At 32.3% G+C, this 20,147-nt stretch overlaps 2 protein-coding genes and 1 long non-coding RNA gene across 3 annotated transcripts; 2 read left to right on the top strand and 1 right to left on the bottom strand.

Annotated features, from left to right (window-relative positions):
• Positions 1–6,189: 6,189 nt before the first annotated feature.
• Positions 6,190–9,426, top strand: LOC127899652 (uncharacterized). Its single transcript, XR_008051555.1, has 3 exons — positions 6,190–6,400; positions 6,974–9,055; positions 9,144–9,426. It is a non-coding gene; the product is annotated as an uncharacterized LOC127899652 (long non-coding RNA).
• A 2,607-nt stretch (positions 9,427–12,033) lies between these two features.
• Positions 12,034–14,979, top strand: LOC102621621 (pentatricopeptide repeat-containing protein At2g33680-like). The gene has a single exon (XM_006489863.4). The coding sequence runs from the start codon at positions 12,209–12,211 to the stop codon at positions 14,480–14,482; it is 2,274 nt and encodes a 757-aa protein (XP_006489926.2). The 5' UTR covers positions 12,034–12,208; the 3' UTR covers positions 14,483–14,979.
• A 2,182-nt stretch (positions 14,980–17,161) lies between these two features.
• LOC102621333 (remorin 4.2-like) lies at positions 17,162–19,305 on the bottom strand. The gene is made up of 2 exons (XM_006489862.4): positions 18,387–19,305; positions 17,162–17,697 (listed from the first exon to the last, which is right to left on the bottom strand). Exons 1-2 carry the CDS (start codon positions 19,029–19,031, stop codon positions 17,506–17,508), a joined length of 837 nt encoding a protein of 278 aa, XP_006489925.2. The 5' UTR covers positions 19,032–19,305; the 3' UTR covers positions 17,162–17,505.
• Positions 19,306–20,147: the final 842 nt, after the last annotated feature.

Raw genomic sequence — 20,147 nt, 5'->3', positions numbered from 1 at the left:
AGACTATTTATACTCTAATAATTACTCTGAATACGCTATTACTTGATACACTCAAATACTAAATTTGAAAAATTAAATTTTACTCTATACACTCTTTAAAATCCCAAAAAAAAAATCTCTATTTAAATCATTTAAATTAGTTTACTCAAAACTATTCGGCACATGATGAAATTTTTTAAGAAATATAACATAACTTACAACAATGGAATTAAGTCAAGTTTCAAACAAACTTTTTAAAATAATTTTACTTATTATTAATTAAAGAATGTATTCCATATCAATTTTGCATCTTCAAGTTTTTTAAGATAAAAAAAATATGGAGTTTAACTACCCTAATAACAATTGAAAAATAAATTGCCATCTCACACAAAACGAAGAAGAAGAAGATGCTGACTGAGTTACTACGTAAAGAGTGCTTTTAATTTTTTTTTTTAAATCAAAGAAAAAAAAGAGCACTTTTGCAATAATTCCAGTTGATTATTTCTTGAAAAATTAAGGCTTACAAATATTTTGTCTTCAAAATAATTTCAAATATTGATTTGCTGCATGTTCAAATGAAGTATTCTTTAAGATGTTACAAATAAAAGATTATATGTTAAATAATTAGAGTACTATATGAGTGTTTAAAGTAATTAAGTTATATTAGTTCATAAACAAATTGTCCTTAATAGTAATTTTTATGATGGGTGATTTTGTAATAAATTATTTTATTAAAATAAGAGTGTTCAAAGTAATTTTTATAGTTCAAATAGCCTCACCATTTTTTAAACTGAATTGAATAACCGATTTTATTTGGTATTTTCGTATACCTAACTCTGTGTGTGTATGTGTGTGCGCGCGCGTGCACATGTGTGTGTGTGTAGTTCAATTTGGTAATTTTTCTATTGATCTTTCCTCTGTTTTGATCTTCTATCTAAATTTAAATTCAATAAACATGTCTCTCTAACCTACTTTCTCTCATCCTCTGCAACAGTCTACAAACACATCTTCTTTTGTCCACAAAAAATGGCTCTCTTGAGTTATTTTCTCGATAAAAATCTCTTGTTTGTTTATTATTATTATTATTATTATTTTGTTTGCTCTTTTTGTCCATGTAGATCTCTTAATCTATTGATGGTGGTTGTGCCCATCTAGGTCATTTGATCTATAGTAGTGGTTGTTTACCTCCGAAACTCTTGATCGATGGAGGTGATTGTTTACCCCTATAGATCTCTTTATCCATGGTGGTAGTTGTCTCTTTTAGTTTTTTGTTTTATAGTGCAACTGTCTTTCTGATTTGAAGTTCAAAGAGCTAAGGAGTTTTTTGGATTAGGCTCAAATCAAATTTGTGCACAGCTTTATAAAAAATATTTCTTACAATGAAATCTTCATTGCACTAGTTTTCATCCCTATCTTTAGTGTCAAAATATAATGATTTGACCATTTGGATATCGTAATAGATGAACTGTAAAGAGATCTTATTGTATTGGAGAAATTTATAAAGATAATCCTAAAAATTTTTAATTTTTTAAATTTAGCCCCCCAAACATTTTTCTATCATAGTTAGCCAAATATTAGTTTTTTGGACCAAATAGTCATCATCACTTTAAACAAATTTACTAACAAATGCCATTCTTGAAAATCCATTCACACTCAACACTTTCAACACTCTCAATAAATCACCAAATCTCATCAAACGAGTATTATATAACTGAAGATATAATCATCAATTGAGAATTGGGAAGTTTCTTCAGACTAGTATATGTTCTTGCACAATATGAACCTTTTACACAACGATTATTGTTTATATTTGAAATTGATATTGTTTTGCTGTAAATGTTGTTATTTTTAATTCATAAAATAATGTAATTTATTAAAGTACTTAGTTTGAGTAGAGAAATAAAAAAATCATTAAAAACACCGAAAATTGAAAGTAAAAATAAAACTCAGATTTAGTGAGACAAGTTAATTTAGTGAGATAGGCAGTGAGACAATTGTGTATATGTGAGATAGGCACCCGTCCCACTGCATGTCTCACTAAATTAGCTTATCACACTAAATTTCAAATATTTTTTTAAAGTCATAACTTAAACTACATGTGTTTGCTTTGGGCGTATAATGTATCTTTTCAAAGCTTGCGACGAGAATAATCAAATGCAAAACCTTGTACTCCATTTTATCACATGGTCGAAAAATTTTTTTACCTAAATTTAAGTGCGATAAGCACCTATGGCACTATGTGCATAACCACAATATGTGTGACATCCATATAAATGTATCATATATTCATTTTATCATAATTTATATTGCATAATCTTATTTATGCTGTCTTTTTAATAGTTTTCTAGCTTAATGGATTCACTTATACTTTAATTGTATTACAATAGTTGGTGAGAGGCGTTAGCAAATGGATGTATGAAGTATGTGAACACCAAGAATAAAACATTTTAGTTTGGAAAGATTGTACGTTAATCAATTTCTAGCAAGAGTGTATGAGATTTTACAGATAAATCCTAATCAATATAATATGACGATAAAGAAAATTTGAGGTCTAGTAACACAATCTATCATACATGTTCACTACCTATTGACATATTTAATGATGAAATGATCAAGGTTGTGTTACATATTGGCCTCTAATATGGTCAACTATGGATGCATTCCTATATTTGTTACCACATCTCCTTCAGTTCTGAATCAAGATCTTAAGCTACTTGTAGAAATTGAAACTTAGTTTAGAGCAAAAGACTCTGTCCCCGATATTGAAGAAGAGGTGTTACCACTACCGATGTCATTGTGGTAATGTTACTCCCACCACTTTACAAAACAATGACACCATTAATTAGAACGACATTACATCAATGGATGTTAAAGAAGATGCATTACTACTAACAATATCGTTAGAGCAACATTACTCTCTATTCCACAATAATGATTTTCACAGTAATGATATTGATGACATCAACAACACATAAGCTGATAACGCTTGTATGGAACTGTATAATATTACGAGGGACACTCACTTCAATAGTTCAGTTGATAATGGGGGCATCAGTCATTCTGATATTCGTATCAATGTTAAAGAAGAGCCTCAATATAATATACTTATTAATAACAAAGACAATCAACTTATTCCTTTAGGAGAAGGATAGTTAACCCCTTTGTTAGTCTTACTCTAGTATTGCATTCAAACTTGATTGCTTCAGACTTGGTTAGAAGTTGTAATTCTAATGATATTAGTGTAGGTAAGTTGTTCAATGAGGAGAAAGAGTTAGTACTGAAACTGTGCAAAGTTCCCTTAAGGGATAAGTCTTATTTCAAGATCACACAGTCCACAATTATATGCTTTGAGGCCCACTGTTCTTCAGAATCATGTAAATAGCGTATTTGAGCAATAAGAGGTTCAATTGAGTAGAATACTCCTTAGGTAATGAGAAGAATATTTTGAGGCTTTATATTTATAATTATTTTTTCATCGATCTCACGGTCCGTTATTTCGAGTGTGAGTGAAGGCCTGACATTCCTTATTTTCTTGAAAGAATGAATTTAATGAGGACTGTTAGAGACATACGACAGTCTGTGCGAACATCCAAACTTACTTATACCAGGAGGTGCCTCTGTGACGTTCTACACACTGTCACCACTTACATTCCATAAAAACTATACGACGACATAAGGGTGTAACCATCATGATTGCCAACATCAATGTATAGTCCATGGGCATCCGAGCTTGTCGATTCGCCAAGATAAACATATTCTAACTAATATCATATTTAAAACTAAAAGAACTATTACATGTTAAACTTGCTCACCATATACAAGCATCCAACTGGAAAACTACCTATGAGCACTTGGAAGAACCATCATTAAATGAAGTCATAAATCTCATGACCACTTCTTTATACTATTATTGTTCTTTGTGCTCTACCTCAAAATTCGGCCTCAGTTTATAAATAGAACAATCAATCTTGTTCATCCGTTGAATGAGATAATCATAACAGAAATTTATCTTCAACTATTACCACGAAACAAACAAAAAAATGAGAGAGCGTTGAAATCAATTATATATGACGAAAGAAAATGACCTTTTAAATTAGAAAGTAACTTTTGAATCATGTGTGTCATTATAATCATGTGCGGATTCGTGATGGTCATCGGCAACAAGCTCATCCTCAATGGAATTTTACTACACCTGTGTTGGGCTAGTGTCACAATCCTCCTCTTTTATCCTTATAATGTGTGACACCTTGATTGAAGGTTGATTCTGTACAAAATAACATAAAAAATGGATAGATACCAAAGTAAAAAATTTTAATTTTTAACTATATTTTAAATTGTGCTATGATGCGCTAAAAAATACCCACATTACGGGACTAACTTAGGATATATGACATGTAATCCTCCACACTCTTCAAATATTTTAAGGCTTTTTCATTTGCATCTAGTTTGATGATTTGTAAAATGTTTCCCTATTGTAAAGAATACCAAATTTTATGTTAGTATCATCATCTAATAAATAGTAATATGAAAAGTAATTATATAAATATATTACTTACATGACGAGAATATATATATATATATATATATATTACTTACAAGACAAGAATTGTCATTGAGATATGAATACACTTTAGTAAAGTTTATCTTAGAAGAAGTCATGGGCTTCCACTACACGATCCAGAGAATTTTCTTTTTAGTTTTCACGACCCACTTTAATGGCGGTCCTCTAATTGCTTTAAAAACCCGTTCCTGCAACAAGTAAAGATATAAAGTCATAAAACGTGTTATTAAATATTCATTATTACAAAACTAAGTAATCAAAAAAAATTTCTCCACACACTTAGACTATAGATGTAAAGCCATAAATATTGTATTTTTCAATTTTAAGCTTAGGTTTTCTACACGAGTCTTCTTAAATTTCTTGGCTTTGCCGTTCAATGCATTGTCAAGACTGACATATATCATTATCCATGAAAAACGACCATGGATGATTTCGAAAGTGATCTATCTCATCTACCTCATTAAACAACAAAAAATTGATTTTACAATGCTCTTTTCTTCCATTTAGTACTTTATATACAAAGTAAAATAGCGTGATCTTTAACACATCAGTGTCATCCATAACCTCGAAGTCTAAGTCCATAAATCTTGACTCGAACTGGACAAGATTCATCTTGTGAACCAAATTGCCAAATATCTGTTAAGTAGCTTCTGCACTATTTTTTTACTTTTTTCAATATCACATCTTTAGCATAGCAAAATCCTATAACTAAGCACCAATCTCTAACTGATAAGCGTATCAAATCCTCACTAATTTGAAATCATAACTAATCTTTTTTGTTATTTTCTCCATGGGCCACTTGCCTAAGCAACATATTACGCACAATTACACTACTAAATGGAAAGTTTCTACACTCCATGAAATGCCCAAATATGTCATCCTTGAATAGTTTGAATAGCTATGTTGTTAATTTTCTTGAATGACTTTTACAACTGTATATAATTTACACACTCATGATATACCGGGGGAAGTGATCGCTATAATGTACTTTCATCATACCCAATTCATTCGTCGATTGGGTGGATTATGCTTTGTTATTTTCAATTTGACCATTTATTTGATACAAGTTACATAATTAAATTATTATATTACACAATTATATGTAAATAAATCCACAACAGTAATAATAACACAAACAAAGACTGTCATTTTGTGTGATAGTTAGACATACGCTATTTTTTGCATGTCGCGCCCTATCGTACACACGCGACAAGCGTGCGCGTGTTACGTGCAGCATGCACTCCCCCTCGCACGCTGCATGTGATAGCTGCGTCTTTCGTTCTTTCATCGATCACTAAATTTACTCTTTATTGCACTCGATATACGAAAAACAATGCACACAGCTCAGCAAAACCCCCGTCACACCGTGATTATACAAAAAACTAAATATAAGCTATCTAAGAGGAATTTCATTAGACACCTAATGTTCAATGGTTATAACTCATCATTTTAACTAAATTTTATTTCATTATATCTAGGAGTGGGCAAAATTAAACCAAAAAAAAAAAAAATTCAGTTCGGGTCGATTTTTAAGGTTTCGGTTTCATTTTTTTAAAACAAAAATATGAATTTATAAATATCGAATCGAATGGTTTGTTTCGGCTCGGTTTTCGGATCAAAAGTTATAAAATCTGAACCGAACTGAAATTAAGACATTTTCACTAGAACATATATATACACAAATTACACATTTGCACTTTGCACCACACACTCTCTCTCTCACTTTCAACTGCACAGCACAACCACAAACCCACAACTCAAACCCTAACTCGCATCTGCTTTTGCCCGTTCTGCCTTCTCCTTGCTGCCGACCTACCGTTGCCATTCTTTCCATTATTCCGTCACCAGCTAGTTAGTCAGGTAATTAGTTTGTTTTCATTCGTGACTAACTTGCTCTGCTTTCTTTTCTTTTTTTGGAAATATCTCTTTGATCTGTTCTTTTTTCATGTTTGCTTAAATTATTAATAATATTTAGTTTTATTAGCTTTGCCTGGATATGAGCGTGTTACTGTATTTTTTCAATTTTTTCGTTTGGATACTGACAGTGCTGCTGGTAGTGCTGGGTAAAGACTAAGGAAGTTAAGAATTGTTGAAGACGATGGAGGGATAATATCGTTTAGATCCATTTTCTTTATAAAATGTTAGCATGACCCAATATTTAGGAAATGTTTGCATATAAGAATTATATTATGGTTTAATTTGTTTGCTATCATTTTAGTCCCTAATATTTTGCTAATTTTCATTATGGCACAAAGACTTATTTTATTTTATTTACATTTTGGGCCAAAAGTTTTGATATTAAAAGTAGTAACTATAATCTAAAAATTCTTCATTTTAGTCTAAAAATCTTGCCTTTTTTTTTTCAAATACAAATTTGTAAATTATTTTAGTTTTTGTTTATTATACATTGATTATAATAGGCCTTGTGTGCAGGATGGAAGAAAATAACAATGTTGTAGAGGAGATTATGAAGGATGATTTTGAAAAGAGTGTTGAGAATGAAAAAAAGTGGTAGGCGCTTGAGATCAGATGTTTGGCAATCGTTTTCAAAGCTAATTGGAGGAAAAAAAGCAAAAAATAATGTTGAGCTTGTTTATGTTGGTTTTAATAAAGAAGCTTATTGGAAGGCACTTGTAAAGATGATTATTAAATATGAGTTGCCCTTTAAATTCGTAGAGGCTGAAGGGTTTTTAGAGTTTATGACTACTTTTTGTCCAAAGTTTGATGTGATGTCGCGAAGGACAATTACAAGGGATATTCTTCAATTATATGAGAATGAGAAGAAATGTTGAAAAATATGTTCACTGCAAATTGTCAAAGGGTATGAATCACTACAAATACTTGTACTTCAATTCAAATGTGTAATTATATGGTGATAACTACCCATTTTATTGACAAAAATGGGAGTTGCATAAGAGAATACTTAGTTTTGCACCAATTTCTAATCATAAAGGAGAGGTCATTGGGAAGCTCATTAAGAAGTGTATGATTGATTGGGGTATTGAAAGTTTGTTCACAATTACCGTGGACAATGCAAGTGCTAATAAAAAAGCAGTCAATTATTTGAAGAACAAGTTAGAAAATTGGAATTGGGATTCATTGGTTTTAAATGGTTTGTATTTGCATGTGAGATGTTCAACACATATAATAAATGTGACTATGACGGATGGGTTGGATACAACGAAGACATCAATAGATAATATTCGCAATGCAATGAGATACGTTAGATCTTCCCTATCAAGATTGTAAAAATTCAAACCTTGCGTTGATGCAAAAAAAAAAAATCTCATATAATGGGTTTATAGTGTTAGTTGTGCCGACTATGTGGAAGTCAACATTCTGTTGAGATCCGTGTTGAAATTTGAAAAAGAATTTGATAGATTAAAAGATGAAAATGGACACTATGTTAATTGGTTCGGAGTTGACGGAGAGGATGAGAACGAGAACAAAAAATACAGGTTAAGGCCACCAATGGAAGTTGATTGGGACAATGCTAGAAGGATAGTCGAATTTCTATCAGTCATTTATGATGTGACTTAAAATTTAGTAGTTCTAAATTTGTGACTGCGAATAATTAGTTGAATGAGATGTGAAAAGTTTAAGTTTATTTGAAGTCTCTTAATGATAGTGATGATATTTTGTTAAGCTATATGGTCAAATCTAAAATAACAAAGTTTGTCAAATATTGGGGTGATAATTTGGAGAAGGTCAACATGTTTTTGATTCTAGCAGCAGTACTTGATCCTCAATGTAAGATGGACTTTGTTACATGGTGCTTTAATAGTTTGTATGATACCAAGAAGGTTGAGGAGCTGTGCAATAGGCTTAAAGAATTGTTGATGAAGCTTTATCAAAGTTACAATTCTAGCGATCCAAACTGTGCTGCTAAGACTAATTGCATGGTTCAGACTAGTAGATTAGTGAGTGTGCTAGCTCTATTTCTCTTGACCCTTTTGCACAATATAAAAAGATGAAAGCAAGTACACAAGATGGATCTGGTGGGAAAAATGAGGTTGAAAGATACTTGTCGTATAAAATAGAAATGATGAATGACAACTTTGATATTTTGAATTGGTGGAGTTTGAATCGGCACAGGTATCCAATTTTGTCTCATATTGCCAAAGATGTTTTGGCAATTCCAGTTTTCACCGTTGCTTCGGAGTCGGCATTTATCACTGATGGTTGATTCTCAACCCATTTAGGAGTTCTTTAACTCCTAAAACAATTGAGTCCTTGATTTGCATTGAAAATTAGCTTCGATCAACTCTTTTCGGAGATCGCATAATAGAATCAATCAAGGAAGAAACTGAATTTTATGAACTTGTTAAAGTAGGTAATGACATGATTTTGTTGATTTTTGATAATTTATTTGTAATATTCAATATTATAAACAATGATTTTATATATTTAATTTATTTGTTTGTAAAATTTGTGAGACCAATGCTAGCACAACAAACACAAGCAGCAAAGGACCAATTGGTGATTGAGTGTTTACTTTAATCATTTCAATAAAAGGTATCATTTATATTAATTTGATATATTATTTATATAGTTATATTTATGGTTATTTTACTCATTTCAATTTTATTTGTGCATATTTAAGTTGGGAAGTGTGGATGTTGGAAGTTATTAAAATTGGAAGAAGTTGGTGGGACAAGGGAGCAAAGTAATGGCATTTCTTATGGTTGATTTTTAATTTTTATGTTGTAATAGTTTCTTACGGTTATAGATGTTGTCTTGGATGTTGCCTGGACGTTGTTGGGCATTTGACCGTCTTTTATTTTGTTTTGTGTCATTGTCGGAATTTTTTTTTTAATGTTGTCATGAACTTATGTTATGGATTATATTAAGTTAATATGGTAATGATGATGAATGATTTAGTGGTAGTAGTAGTAGATTATGATGTATTTTAATGATGTAATAGTAATTGATGAAATTGTAGATTAATTGATGAAATCGTCGATTTTACATGCTCTGAATATATTATATATATTGAAAATGAGAAAATTATTGTATAGGGTTTGAAATAGAAAATGATTCGAAAAATCGAACCAAAAACCAAACTGTTAAGAAGAATCGAAAACCGATTGCTTAAATAAAACCGTTAAGAGAATCGAAACTGATCTGAAACCAAAATTGAATTCGAACCGAAACTGACCTATCGGTTTTAGTTTAGTTTTTATTTTCGTAAAAACTGAATGGTTTTTTTAAATTTCATATCAAAACCGATCTAAAACCAAAAATTTATCCCGAAATTGAACCGATGCCTACCCCTAATTATATCACTTTAACAACCTATAATCATCTAGAATCCCAATCAAATTCACTCAAATCACTGAAAAGATGTTGAAGTTTGCTTACCTAGGGATTAGGCTCTTTTCAATTTCTTGGATTTGTTTCTGATTTAGAGAGTTCGGAGTATAGATATGTGGAGCGTAATTTGGGGACAAAAAAAAATTGACTACTTTTTTTGAAAAATTGACTACTTGATATGAAACAATTTGGGGGGTTAAATTGAAAAAATAAAAAAATTAAGGTTATTTTTATAAATTTTCCTATGTATTGCTACATATATTTTAATGCATTGTACGCGTTTGTCGGGAATGAAATTTCTGTATGTTTCTGAAAAAAAAAAAAATTCAATAACCATGTGAACGCATGTGTTATCATATTTGTATGATGTGCCAAACTGTTAGTAATAAATACATGCGTAATGTGAGTATATAGTGAGGAAGAAGGCCATATAAATGGGTATACATGGTATGAAGTATACGTTATTATCACATGAGAGAATCAGAGAACCAAAATCTGAATTTTTTTTTCTCTGTGCTGTCATATGAGAATCACGGTGGAAATTAGTTGTTTATCACTTCAATACAAAATTATGGTATTGGAGGAAACTAATAACTTTACGTTTAAATAATAGATATTGTTGCGGTGCATGATTCGCTTAAATTGACAATCGATAACGTAAATTCTGGTTATTCTAGTTTCATTTCTTTACCAAATCATGCAATGACAACACAATTGGAAGTATAATATATTGCAAGGCAATGTATTATGAAATCACTTGGAACGGTGGTAAATGTATGTTTAGATGTTGTTAAGGAAATTAGAAAAGGCTTTGAATTGGGTCATCAGTAAGTTTGGATGCAACAACGTTACTTGGCCCAAAATACTTAGCATGTTGTCCATATATCTGTCAAAATCTCTATAAAATTCAAACCCAGTTGTTAACCATGGTCCAATGATTGCATGAGATTCATTAAGTGTAATATATTTCAATTGAAAAGGTTACATGTCAATTATTTTAACTTTAGTTGATAAAATTGAAAAATTATACTACATTTTGGATATGTTCATGGCAATAATCAATATACTAAAACACAACCAAAAAAATAGCAATTAATTCCCAAAAAAAAAAATTTGTATTATTAAAATTAAATTATTTTTTCACCTCAATCGATTCCTCCATCTGCCAATCTAATTTGTAGAATGCTGCTGCCAACTCTTCTTGTATATGAATCTTAAAACTAGCAACAAATCGACATTCAACTCCACCAAGTATATAATAACTCACCAAATGATAATTATCAGGCCGGAATTTAGGTGTTTTGACAGACGACAATGCGTTTGCTACAGTCACAGATGAACGATGATCAAATGCTATAGGAAAGAGGATGCCACATGCACTTGCCAATACAATCATCCAAATAATGAATGCCTGCTTCCTTAATTTGGAAAAACAAAAATGATTATGATCATGATCATGATCTGGAGTAACATAATCATGCACTCCTCCTGGCCTGCAGAGGGCTAATTCACCAAATTCGATCCGAAAGGGTGATGGTGGTGGTGGTAGATGCAAGATGTGACCACTCTCAAGTACGTTAGGCACTGGAATTGTTATTGTGGTGGTGGTGGTGATTCCATTTTTGATTTGGCAAAAGGATTTACGAGATACACATTTTGTGTTCTATTATGGTTATGGAGTAGTTGTGTTAGCAGCCATCAACATCCAGAAATATCAGTTTTTAGAAGATGAAGATTAAGAGTCTAATCAGTTGGGAGATTGAACCAGTAAGCAAATGGCTCTACTGCGGCTTGTGGCGCCATTGAAACCAAACAAATGGAATATATATATATATATATATAGGCCTATACGGTATAAGGTTTATTATACAATTCAATTATTTGCCTTTGTTTGATCTAAATTGGACACATCATACATATCACCTTTTGGAAAAACAAAAATCTTGGAAATTTTGAAAGAATAAGAATAACTGTAAGGTGAAATATCAAACGGAATATCTTTACTTATTACTATTTTAAATTTTTTTCAAAAAATTATTGAGATTTATGTTAAACTTTTTACATTATTGTGCTGATTTGAACTTCGTATTTATCTTTCTATAATATTATGATTCCTATCGTGACAAGAGATTATAAAAGAATAAATACAACTCAAATTGATATTTTTAAGTAGGTGTTATTCTTAATAAACATGATTTTTTTTTTAGGGTACAAAATCTATTAATTTTGAATCATATAAGCTAGAAGAGCGGGATTTATATATTTTGTCATGAAATTTAGTTAGTATTTAATTTATCTTACCAAGGAAGCTGTCAGCTCAGCTGTGCACTTACTTCACGTAATTGACAAGATCCGATGCATACTCTTCTCCCCGCCAATTTACTTCAACCACCATTTAAATCTCAACAAAGTCTCCCGCCATTGAAAAAAAAGGTACCCATTAACACATTCTCACCAAATCCCAAATCCCAAGTCGCCTATTTATGTTCCATTTCAAGCGTTTCATGTTCTGAGCGGACACTTCTCTTCAATGACTGGCCTCAGCTTGTCAAAATCTCAATTGGGTCAGGAGATTTAAAGCTGGGTCAAGCTGTCCATGCCTTTTTACTCAAGTCTGGCTCTCAAAACGATACGTTTGAAGCTAATAACCTCATTAATTTGTACGCCAAGTTCAATAGATTAGATGTTGCCCAGAAGCTGTTCGATGGAATGCTTGTTAGAAGTGCAATCACTTGGACTTCGCTAATAAAAGGGTATTTAGATGATGGTGATTACGAGTCAGTGCTGGGAATTGCATGTGATATGTATCGGTCGGAAGAGAAGTTCAATGAGCATACTTGCTCTGTGATTTTGGAGGCGTGTAGCTTGCTAGAGGATCGGATTTTTGGAGAACAAATTCATGCTTTTGCTATCAAAAGCGGGTTTGAGAACAATGTTTTTGTCGGTACTTCTTTGATTTCTATGTACTTCCATAGCGGTTGCTTTCGTGAGGCAGAGAACGTGTTCCGAGGATTAGCTTACAAAGATGTTCGTTGTGTGAATTTTATGATTTTAGAATACAATAAGGCAGGAGAGAGTGAAATGGCTTTTCATGTCTTTGTTCATCTGTTAAGTTCTGATTTTGAGCCAAATGACTATACATTTACCAATGTTATTAGTGTGTGCTATGAAAATTTAGGTGTTGAGGAAGGCAAGCAATTACATGGGCTTGCTGTTAAGTTTGGTGTTGTGAGGGAAATTTCAGTTGGAAATGCAATAGTTACAATGTATGGAAAGCATGGAATGTCTGAAGAAGCCGAGAGAATGTTTGATGCAATAAGTGAGAGGAATTTGATTTCTTGGACTGCTCTTATATCAGGTTATGTGAGGAGTGGTCATGGTGGAAAAGCCATCAATGGGTTCTTGGAATTTCTTGACCTTGGTATTTGTTGCGACTCTAGTTGTTTGGCAACTGTAATTGATGGCTGTTCAGTGTGCTCAAACTTGGAATTAGGACTTCAACTGCATGGATTTGCGATAAAGCATGGTTATTTATCTGATGTCAGATTGGGGACTGCTTTGGTTGATATATATGCGAAAGGTGGGGATCTAAAGTCTGCAAGAATGCTGCTTGATGGTTTCTCATGTAAATATACTGCTGAATTTAATGCAATTCTTTCTGGATTCATGGAAAAAATTGCAGATGATGAAGAAGATGTCATGGTTTTGTTTAGTCAGCAGAGGTTAGCTGGTATGGAACCAGATCCGGTGACATTTTCACGACTCCTTAGTTTATCAGCTAGTCAAGCTTGTTTAGTTAGAGGCCATAGTCTTCATGCCTATTCAATTAAAACAGGTTATGCAGCTGATGTGATAGTAGGTAATGCTTTGATTACTATGTATGCCAAATGTGGAAGTATTGACAGTGCTTTTCAGATTTTTAAGGGTATAAGCGACCGCGATATAGTATCATGGAATGCAATGCTTTCTGCATATGCCCTCCATGGGCTAGGTAAAGGAGCACTGTTGCTTTTTGAGGAGATGAAAAGAGAAGGTTTTGCTCCTGATGACATTTCAATATTGGGTGTCCTTCAAGCCTGTATTTACTCTGGTTTATCGGAAGAAGGGATATGCTTGTTCAATGAAATTGAGCAAATATATGGCCTTAGGCCAATACTTGAACACTTTGCTTGCATGGTAGATCTTTTGGGTAGAGCTGGTCGTTTGTCTGAAGCTATGAATTTAATTAACAGTAGCCCTTTCTCAGAATCACCTCTTCTTTGGAGGACTTTGGTCAGTGTCTCAAAGTTAATGGCGAATTCAAAATTCAGTATTTTAGCTTCAAAACGCTTGCTTGATTTGGAACCCAAAGATGCTGGGTCTTTTATACTTGTGTCAAATATGTATGCCGGACAAGGAATGTTAGATGAGGCGGCAAAAGTTAGAACGACTATGAATGACTTGAGGTTAAGTAAAGAAGCAGGATGTAGCTGGATTGAGATTGACAGTAAGCTTCATCACTTTGTGGCAAGCGGCAAAGACCATCCAGAAAGCGAAGAAATTTATTCCAAGTTGGATTTACTAAACGATGAAATGAAGTTAAAGTACGAAGATAGAACTCATCTCCATCTGGTTTTAGAACCCATTTGAGGATTAGAGAGTAAAAGACTCATCAGCTTTCGAACTTCAAGATTAAATCAATTCCATCTGTGAAGAAATGCCCCTCTGTACACGGGGAAAGTCTTCAAGGCGAGTGCACCATGTTGTCATGCTTAGGCGGTATGGCCATCATAGATCATCATCATATCTACATTCTTTTAAAGAAGCTAGCAAGCATGATAGTGATCCAAAGTAATTAAACCTGTATCTATTATTAAAAGAAGAAAAGGTCGGATAGATGCTGGTTCCTGGTGGCCATAAACCTAATCAACCTTTTTCACAGATATTAGGAAACCACTAACGCGAATCAAGGGTGAATAATTTAATAATCTTGCTTTTCACTGTTTGTAATCTTGGGATATTTTGTTCTTTATGAAGCAAGATGATATTTTTCTTGGAAGAGTGGTTTCTTGCATGTAAAGGGATTGATATTTACTAATTTAAAACATTATCTTTATATAACTTTCAGTGATTTGTTTGTACTTCAATTAGAGAAACTTTTACGCATGCTTCTACTATTTTCAAGCACTAAATATCTTCTGATTTTCATATGTCTATATGATCAGAAAACAATAATGTCTAAAGTCTCTGTTCACTGATGTGAATATGCAAAAAGCAAAAGTGGTATTGTTACTGATCTTACAAGTATAAAATGTGTCACAAGATTTTTTATCTCAACGGCTATGATGTCTATCAATACGGCGACGAATCGTAAACATTGGCTATTATGTTTTGTTGGCTCCGGCAACTACAATAGATTTTGATAGAAGGATCACGATCTAATGTTTTGATGAAGGCCCTAATATTATTATTATTATTATTATTTCATATAGTTTAAAACTGTGATTGATTTGATGCGTACATATCAGCTGACTTTAGTCAGATTTTGATTAAAAAAGGGGGGGATCTGATGTAGTGCACGTCGTTTGCGTGGCGAGAGCTGAGCTATCATTGGAGGTGCATTGGGCCCTATAGCAAAGCTCCCATCACCATGAGTATGATCAAGTTCCATAGAAACATTAATGGCTAAACAAAATAAACTACGTGGTTCTATTACTACCCACGAAACTTAAAAAGCTTTCAAAATGTTATTATTTTATAGCAAGTTTATTCTAACAAATAATCCTTGATTAAACTTTAAATCTTGTAATCACCTAAAAAAAAAATATTATTAAGCAGGCGTTACATATATAAAATCTGAAGGACCTAGTTTTGTCCCCCATTACTCCGTTAGTATTGGAAACAGAAAATAGGAATTTCTCTTGAAAACTTTTCCGAAAGAATTTAGCAAATTCGTACGTATAGCTGTTTTCCGTCACTTTTCAAATCGTTACTTAATTGGCGTAAGTAGTAAAATATGTAGATTTCCGAGCACACATTTCATATGATTTTCTCATGATTTATTATTATTTGAACTTCTTCTTAATAAAATTTACTTTGTAATTAGCAGTTGCTAAATAAAAATATAATGCAAAAGTGTTTAAAGTCGTTTTTCATAAGCGAGAAACACGAGCTAAAACATTAGTGGACTCGCATTCTTAATGGATGGAGGCGTTAGATAAAGGAAGAACTCAAGTCAATTTACGTAGAAAAGAGAGTGGAGAAGGATGAATATGTGATTCCTAGGATATAGTCTCTGTGGAGGATACCTCCTGGTAATTGGCCGCACATTATTGGTGACTCTTGAACTTCCTACGTGGTCCCTGTATAGTTATTGTGACAAACCATACGGGAGCATGGAGAGATTATAGAATATCTCTTTTAGGCCATGCCAACTGAATGCATGTATATTTAATTATGCACACATATCATATATATGTATTAAATGTAGATGGTACAAGAAAAATATTAGGAACAAGACACAAAAGAGACATACTCTAAACCCTAGGAGGGCTTAGGATGCTCTCTAGTGGTCCTCCGTTAACTTTACTCTTGTACCCTCAGCTATTTCATGAAAAAAGATTCTTTTTTGATCTAATAACTTCTCAAGAATCAAGATTTTCTACCATGTATTTTTAAGTGGTAGTATATGAGTAAAATTTAATTATTATTATTATTTTTATTTATTAACTACTGATCAATAATTAAATTATTTACTTACGACATAATTAGATCAGAAAAGAATTATAATCCCTATTTCATTGGGTAGTTCATATTTTCAAAGTGTATTCGGGGCATTTCATTATTTTGCATTAAAAAAATTACAGAGTAATTAAATCTATTGATAAACACGTGCCACAAATTTTTTTTTCCTTTAAAAACTCATATCCTTGTCGTTACTTTTGTAACTCTTGGATCTGAATTTTCAATGTTAAAATGATGTTTCTATCTCATATTACTTAACAAATTTGACATGGAACCAAAAAGTAAACAATAATAATTAAATAACTTTTTACATAAATAAATATATAACATGAACATTATAGATATTTTTCAAAATATATTAGCTAGTTAATTGAGTAATTGGCACAGATATTTGTGGGGACTAAAGTGCTTTTTACCCGTAGATGAAACCCAACTAGATCCTAATCGGTACCAGAAAAAGTTTAAATCCTTAATTTACTAGAGAATGGTATCAACATTCCATTGCCAAATACTCATTTAATACAATTATACCTACGTCATTAGACCAATATGAACAATCAGCAATAAGCACCAACTCTCCACCCACAAAAACAAGCAACCATTAATTAATATACAAAAGAGAAAGTGTTGTTACACTACCATCACCCAACAACACCTTGTCGAATCTTCACGAACTTAATTAATTCACACACTCAAAAGAACCTTATACAATTATAAATTCCACAATAGTTCACAATTCCTCATTTTGTTTTTTCTGGGGTACACGTGCAGTTCATAGAGGATAAGGGTACCCTACATTTCAAAAGCAGAAGCAGTACCCTACGCTTTACAATTAGGGCAAATATTTATTGTGTCCACACATTTTTTTTTATAATTTTTTTGTATTGATTTTTTGTAGGAAGCATAGAGGTATAGCAACAAGGTGTTAACTAAAAGAAGGAGCGTTTAGCAGGAGCCCTACCAACAGCTCTCATCAAATTGGCAACTTCAAGAACTCTTGCCACTTTGGTTCCTCTCTTGGCCTCAGATGATGCCCTTCTCTCTTCTGCTTTTCTGTGTGCTTTTGCCACATTATTTTGCATCTTTTCTAGTGCTCTTGCTCTTTTTTCCTCTAGTTTCCTCTATAAAAAAGTAAACCCTTTTTTGTCAATGGGCTATTGCTAATTTAGTTCAGATTAACACATACAACAAAAGGGTTGCATAAAAGAAAGAAAGAAAGAGAGAAAAAAGAAAAAGGGAAAAGATGATTATCAACTCATTTTTCAGCCAATAGATATATATAATAGCTTGACCAAAGAGTTGACTCACTATCCACACAAAATGGAATTGTAAATAAGAGCATAATTAACTTCAATCATAGCAAGAAATGAAATTTCTAGCCACTAATAATTCCCATATAAAATTATAAGTTATTTTAAGAAAAATAAAATTGCAAGATAATTAAATTAAACTAATAGTAAAAGATTTGAGTGGATTTTTTTTATTGTACATATCAGTAAATTTATATTAAAATAATTATTAACAAATAAGAAATGAATTTATATTGAGCCAATAAGGCATAAAACAAGTGCTTTTCTATTCTTAGTTTAACCCACCAAGTAAAAACGCCATTATTAAATTGAAGAATCCTCTTAATTAATATTGGACTATCAATAATTGAGTGGTCTTAATTAATGGATTGAAAAGTAATCCAATCGACCATTTAATCAAACCTATACATTAAATCATGGGCTGCAAAATCACTTTTTGCATGCAAATTAATTAACATAACAGAACAAAACTAATTGACAAAACTTTTCAACTTAGTTACCTCAACTTTCTTCATCCAAGAAGTAGCTTTTTGAACTTGCTCACCCTCCCACCCATTAATCACAGCATCCTCTCGCTTAAACTTATTATTAATCTTTGCAATCTTTGCGTTTTGCCATGCTGATATCTTTGACTCCACTTCTTCTTTCTTCACTCTTTGCACTGATGAAACGTGATCAGTTTGACCAACACTCGAACCAACCCGTCTCGACCCCGGACCCAAATCTAACGGATTATGGTCCGGTACAATAGCCAAAGGGTTAGTCTCTTCAGGTATCTCATCTTCACCAATCCTAGCCAAATGAGCAGTATTACTAGTACCGTTAATATTATTTATAACATGATCACTCTCGTTGGTTTCTATAGCTGAACCTGCAAGAACCAAAGCGTTAAATTCTCTACTCATGGTTGTAAAGTTTTCACTTGATGCACCTTCACTAGTCGTGGACATGGATGATGATCGATGGCTGCTTGTTTCCCAAGCTTCTCTTCTACGGCCCCGATTCACCGGCGGGGGTTGAGGTGGGGTCAGAGCATGGATGTCTCTGATGGGTTCATCATCTTCCTGATGATGATCATCATCATGATAGTGCTCGTGCTCGTGCTCGTTTTGGCCGTCGGTAATAGCTCTTTGAGGGTTTAACATGAGAGAGTAGTTGTACTATGTGAGGAGAGAACTATGAATAAGTGAAATATTAGAAATTGGAGAAATGGTCTAATAATAACAAGGGTTTATTAGTAAACATTACTCTATGTTTGTTGTGTTTGTTTTTGAAAGGTTTGAAGAAGAAATATGAGCCACATACATGTCGAAAGAGAAGTCAAGCAGAGAAAGATTGCAGGGAAAGTGGAAATTCTACATCGATAATTGTAATTCGATTGTAAAGTAAATAAGAGCGCCTCGATTAGATAGATGTTTAACTATGTGAGAGTGAGATAAAAAAGGACAATGCATGCTTTAGATTTTGAATGTTCTTTGGTACAAATCGGATAAGCCCTTAAATCTTTCGTGTATTAATTTTGTTGCCTATATATTATAAGGTTCTTATAATTTGAGCCCTTATTTAACTGAATGAGCAATTTAGCATATTAAATAATTTTATTTCAAAGATTGGATAAATTTTATTCAAAATGATGTGATCTTATTAGAGTATGAAATGTATAAAGAATACCAAAGTAAATGACAAAGTAAAAACATTCATGATAATGACACTCCAATACAATGTTTGTATATATTATTCGCCATATAAGTTGGGATAAAAATTTTGTACCTTAATTTTACTAGTGTTGTGTTGTTTATGTAAATATATTAACCAAGTAAGTGGAAAAATCTTAAGTCACTTGCAACACAGAAGAAGAGGTAAATTGATAGTATTAGTATTTTTCTAAACTTTGAAAACTATTTAATTAATACTTGTTTGGTTCTCTTTTATTAAACATTTCATACTAGAGTTCCAACAAAGTATACTGAAAACAAACTCTCTATATAAGATGACACAAATACTGAAGTAGTCATATTTATATAAATATAGAATCTTTGATTGTCAATTTAATAATAGGAAACTATTAAAACAACCACTTGAGTCAAAAAGCATAGGTTTAAATATAATTAAGTGCCTAAAATAGTATTTACACTCCAATAAGAACAATGTAAATTGAAATGTAGTTGAATTACATGCTTTTAGATTAGAATATAAAAAAAAAGAATATCTCAAAGTTGATCTTTTCTCGCGGAAATAAGATGTCAAGGGTTCATTTCTCC

This window comes from Citrus sinensis, chromosome 9, assembly GCF_022201045.2.
Source record: "Citrus sinensis cultivar Valencia sweet orange chromosome 9, DVS_A1.0, whole genome shotgun sequence".
In the NCBI taxonomy this organism is placed as follows: Eukaryota; Viridiplantae; Streptophyta; class Magnoliopsida; order Sapindales; family Rutaceae; genus Citrus; species Citrus sinensis.
The sequence above is the reverse complement of the archived record's forward strand: the minus strand, read 5'-3'. Positions and strand labels throughout refer to the sequence as shown.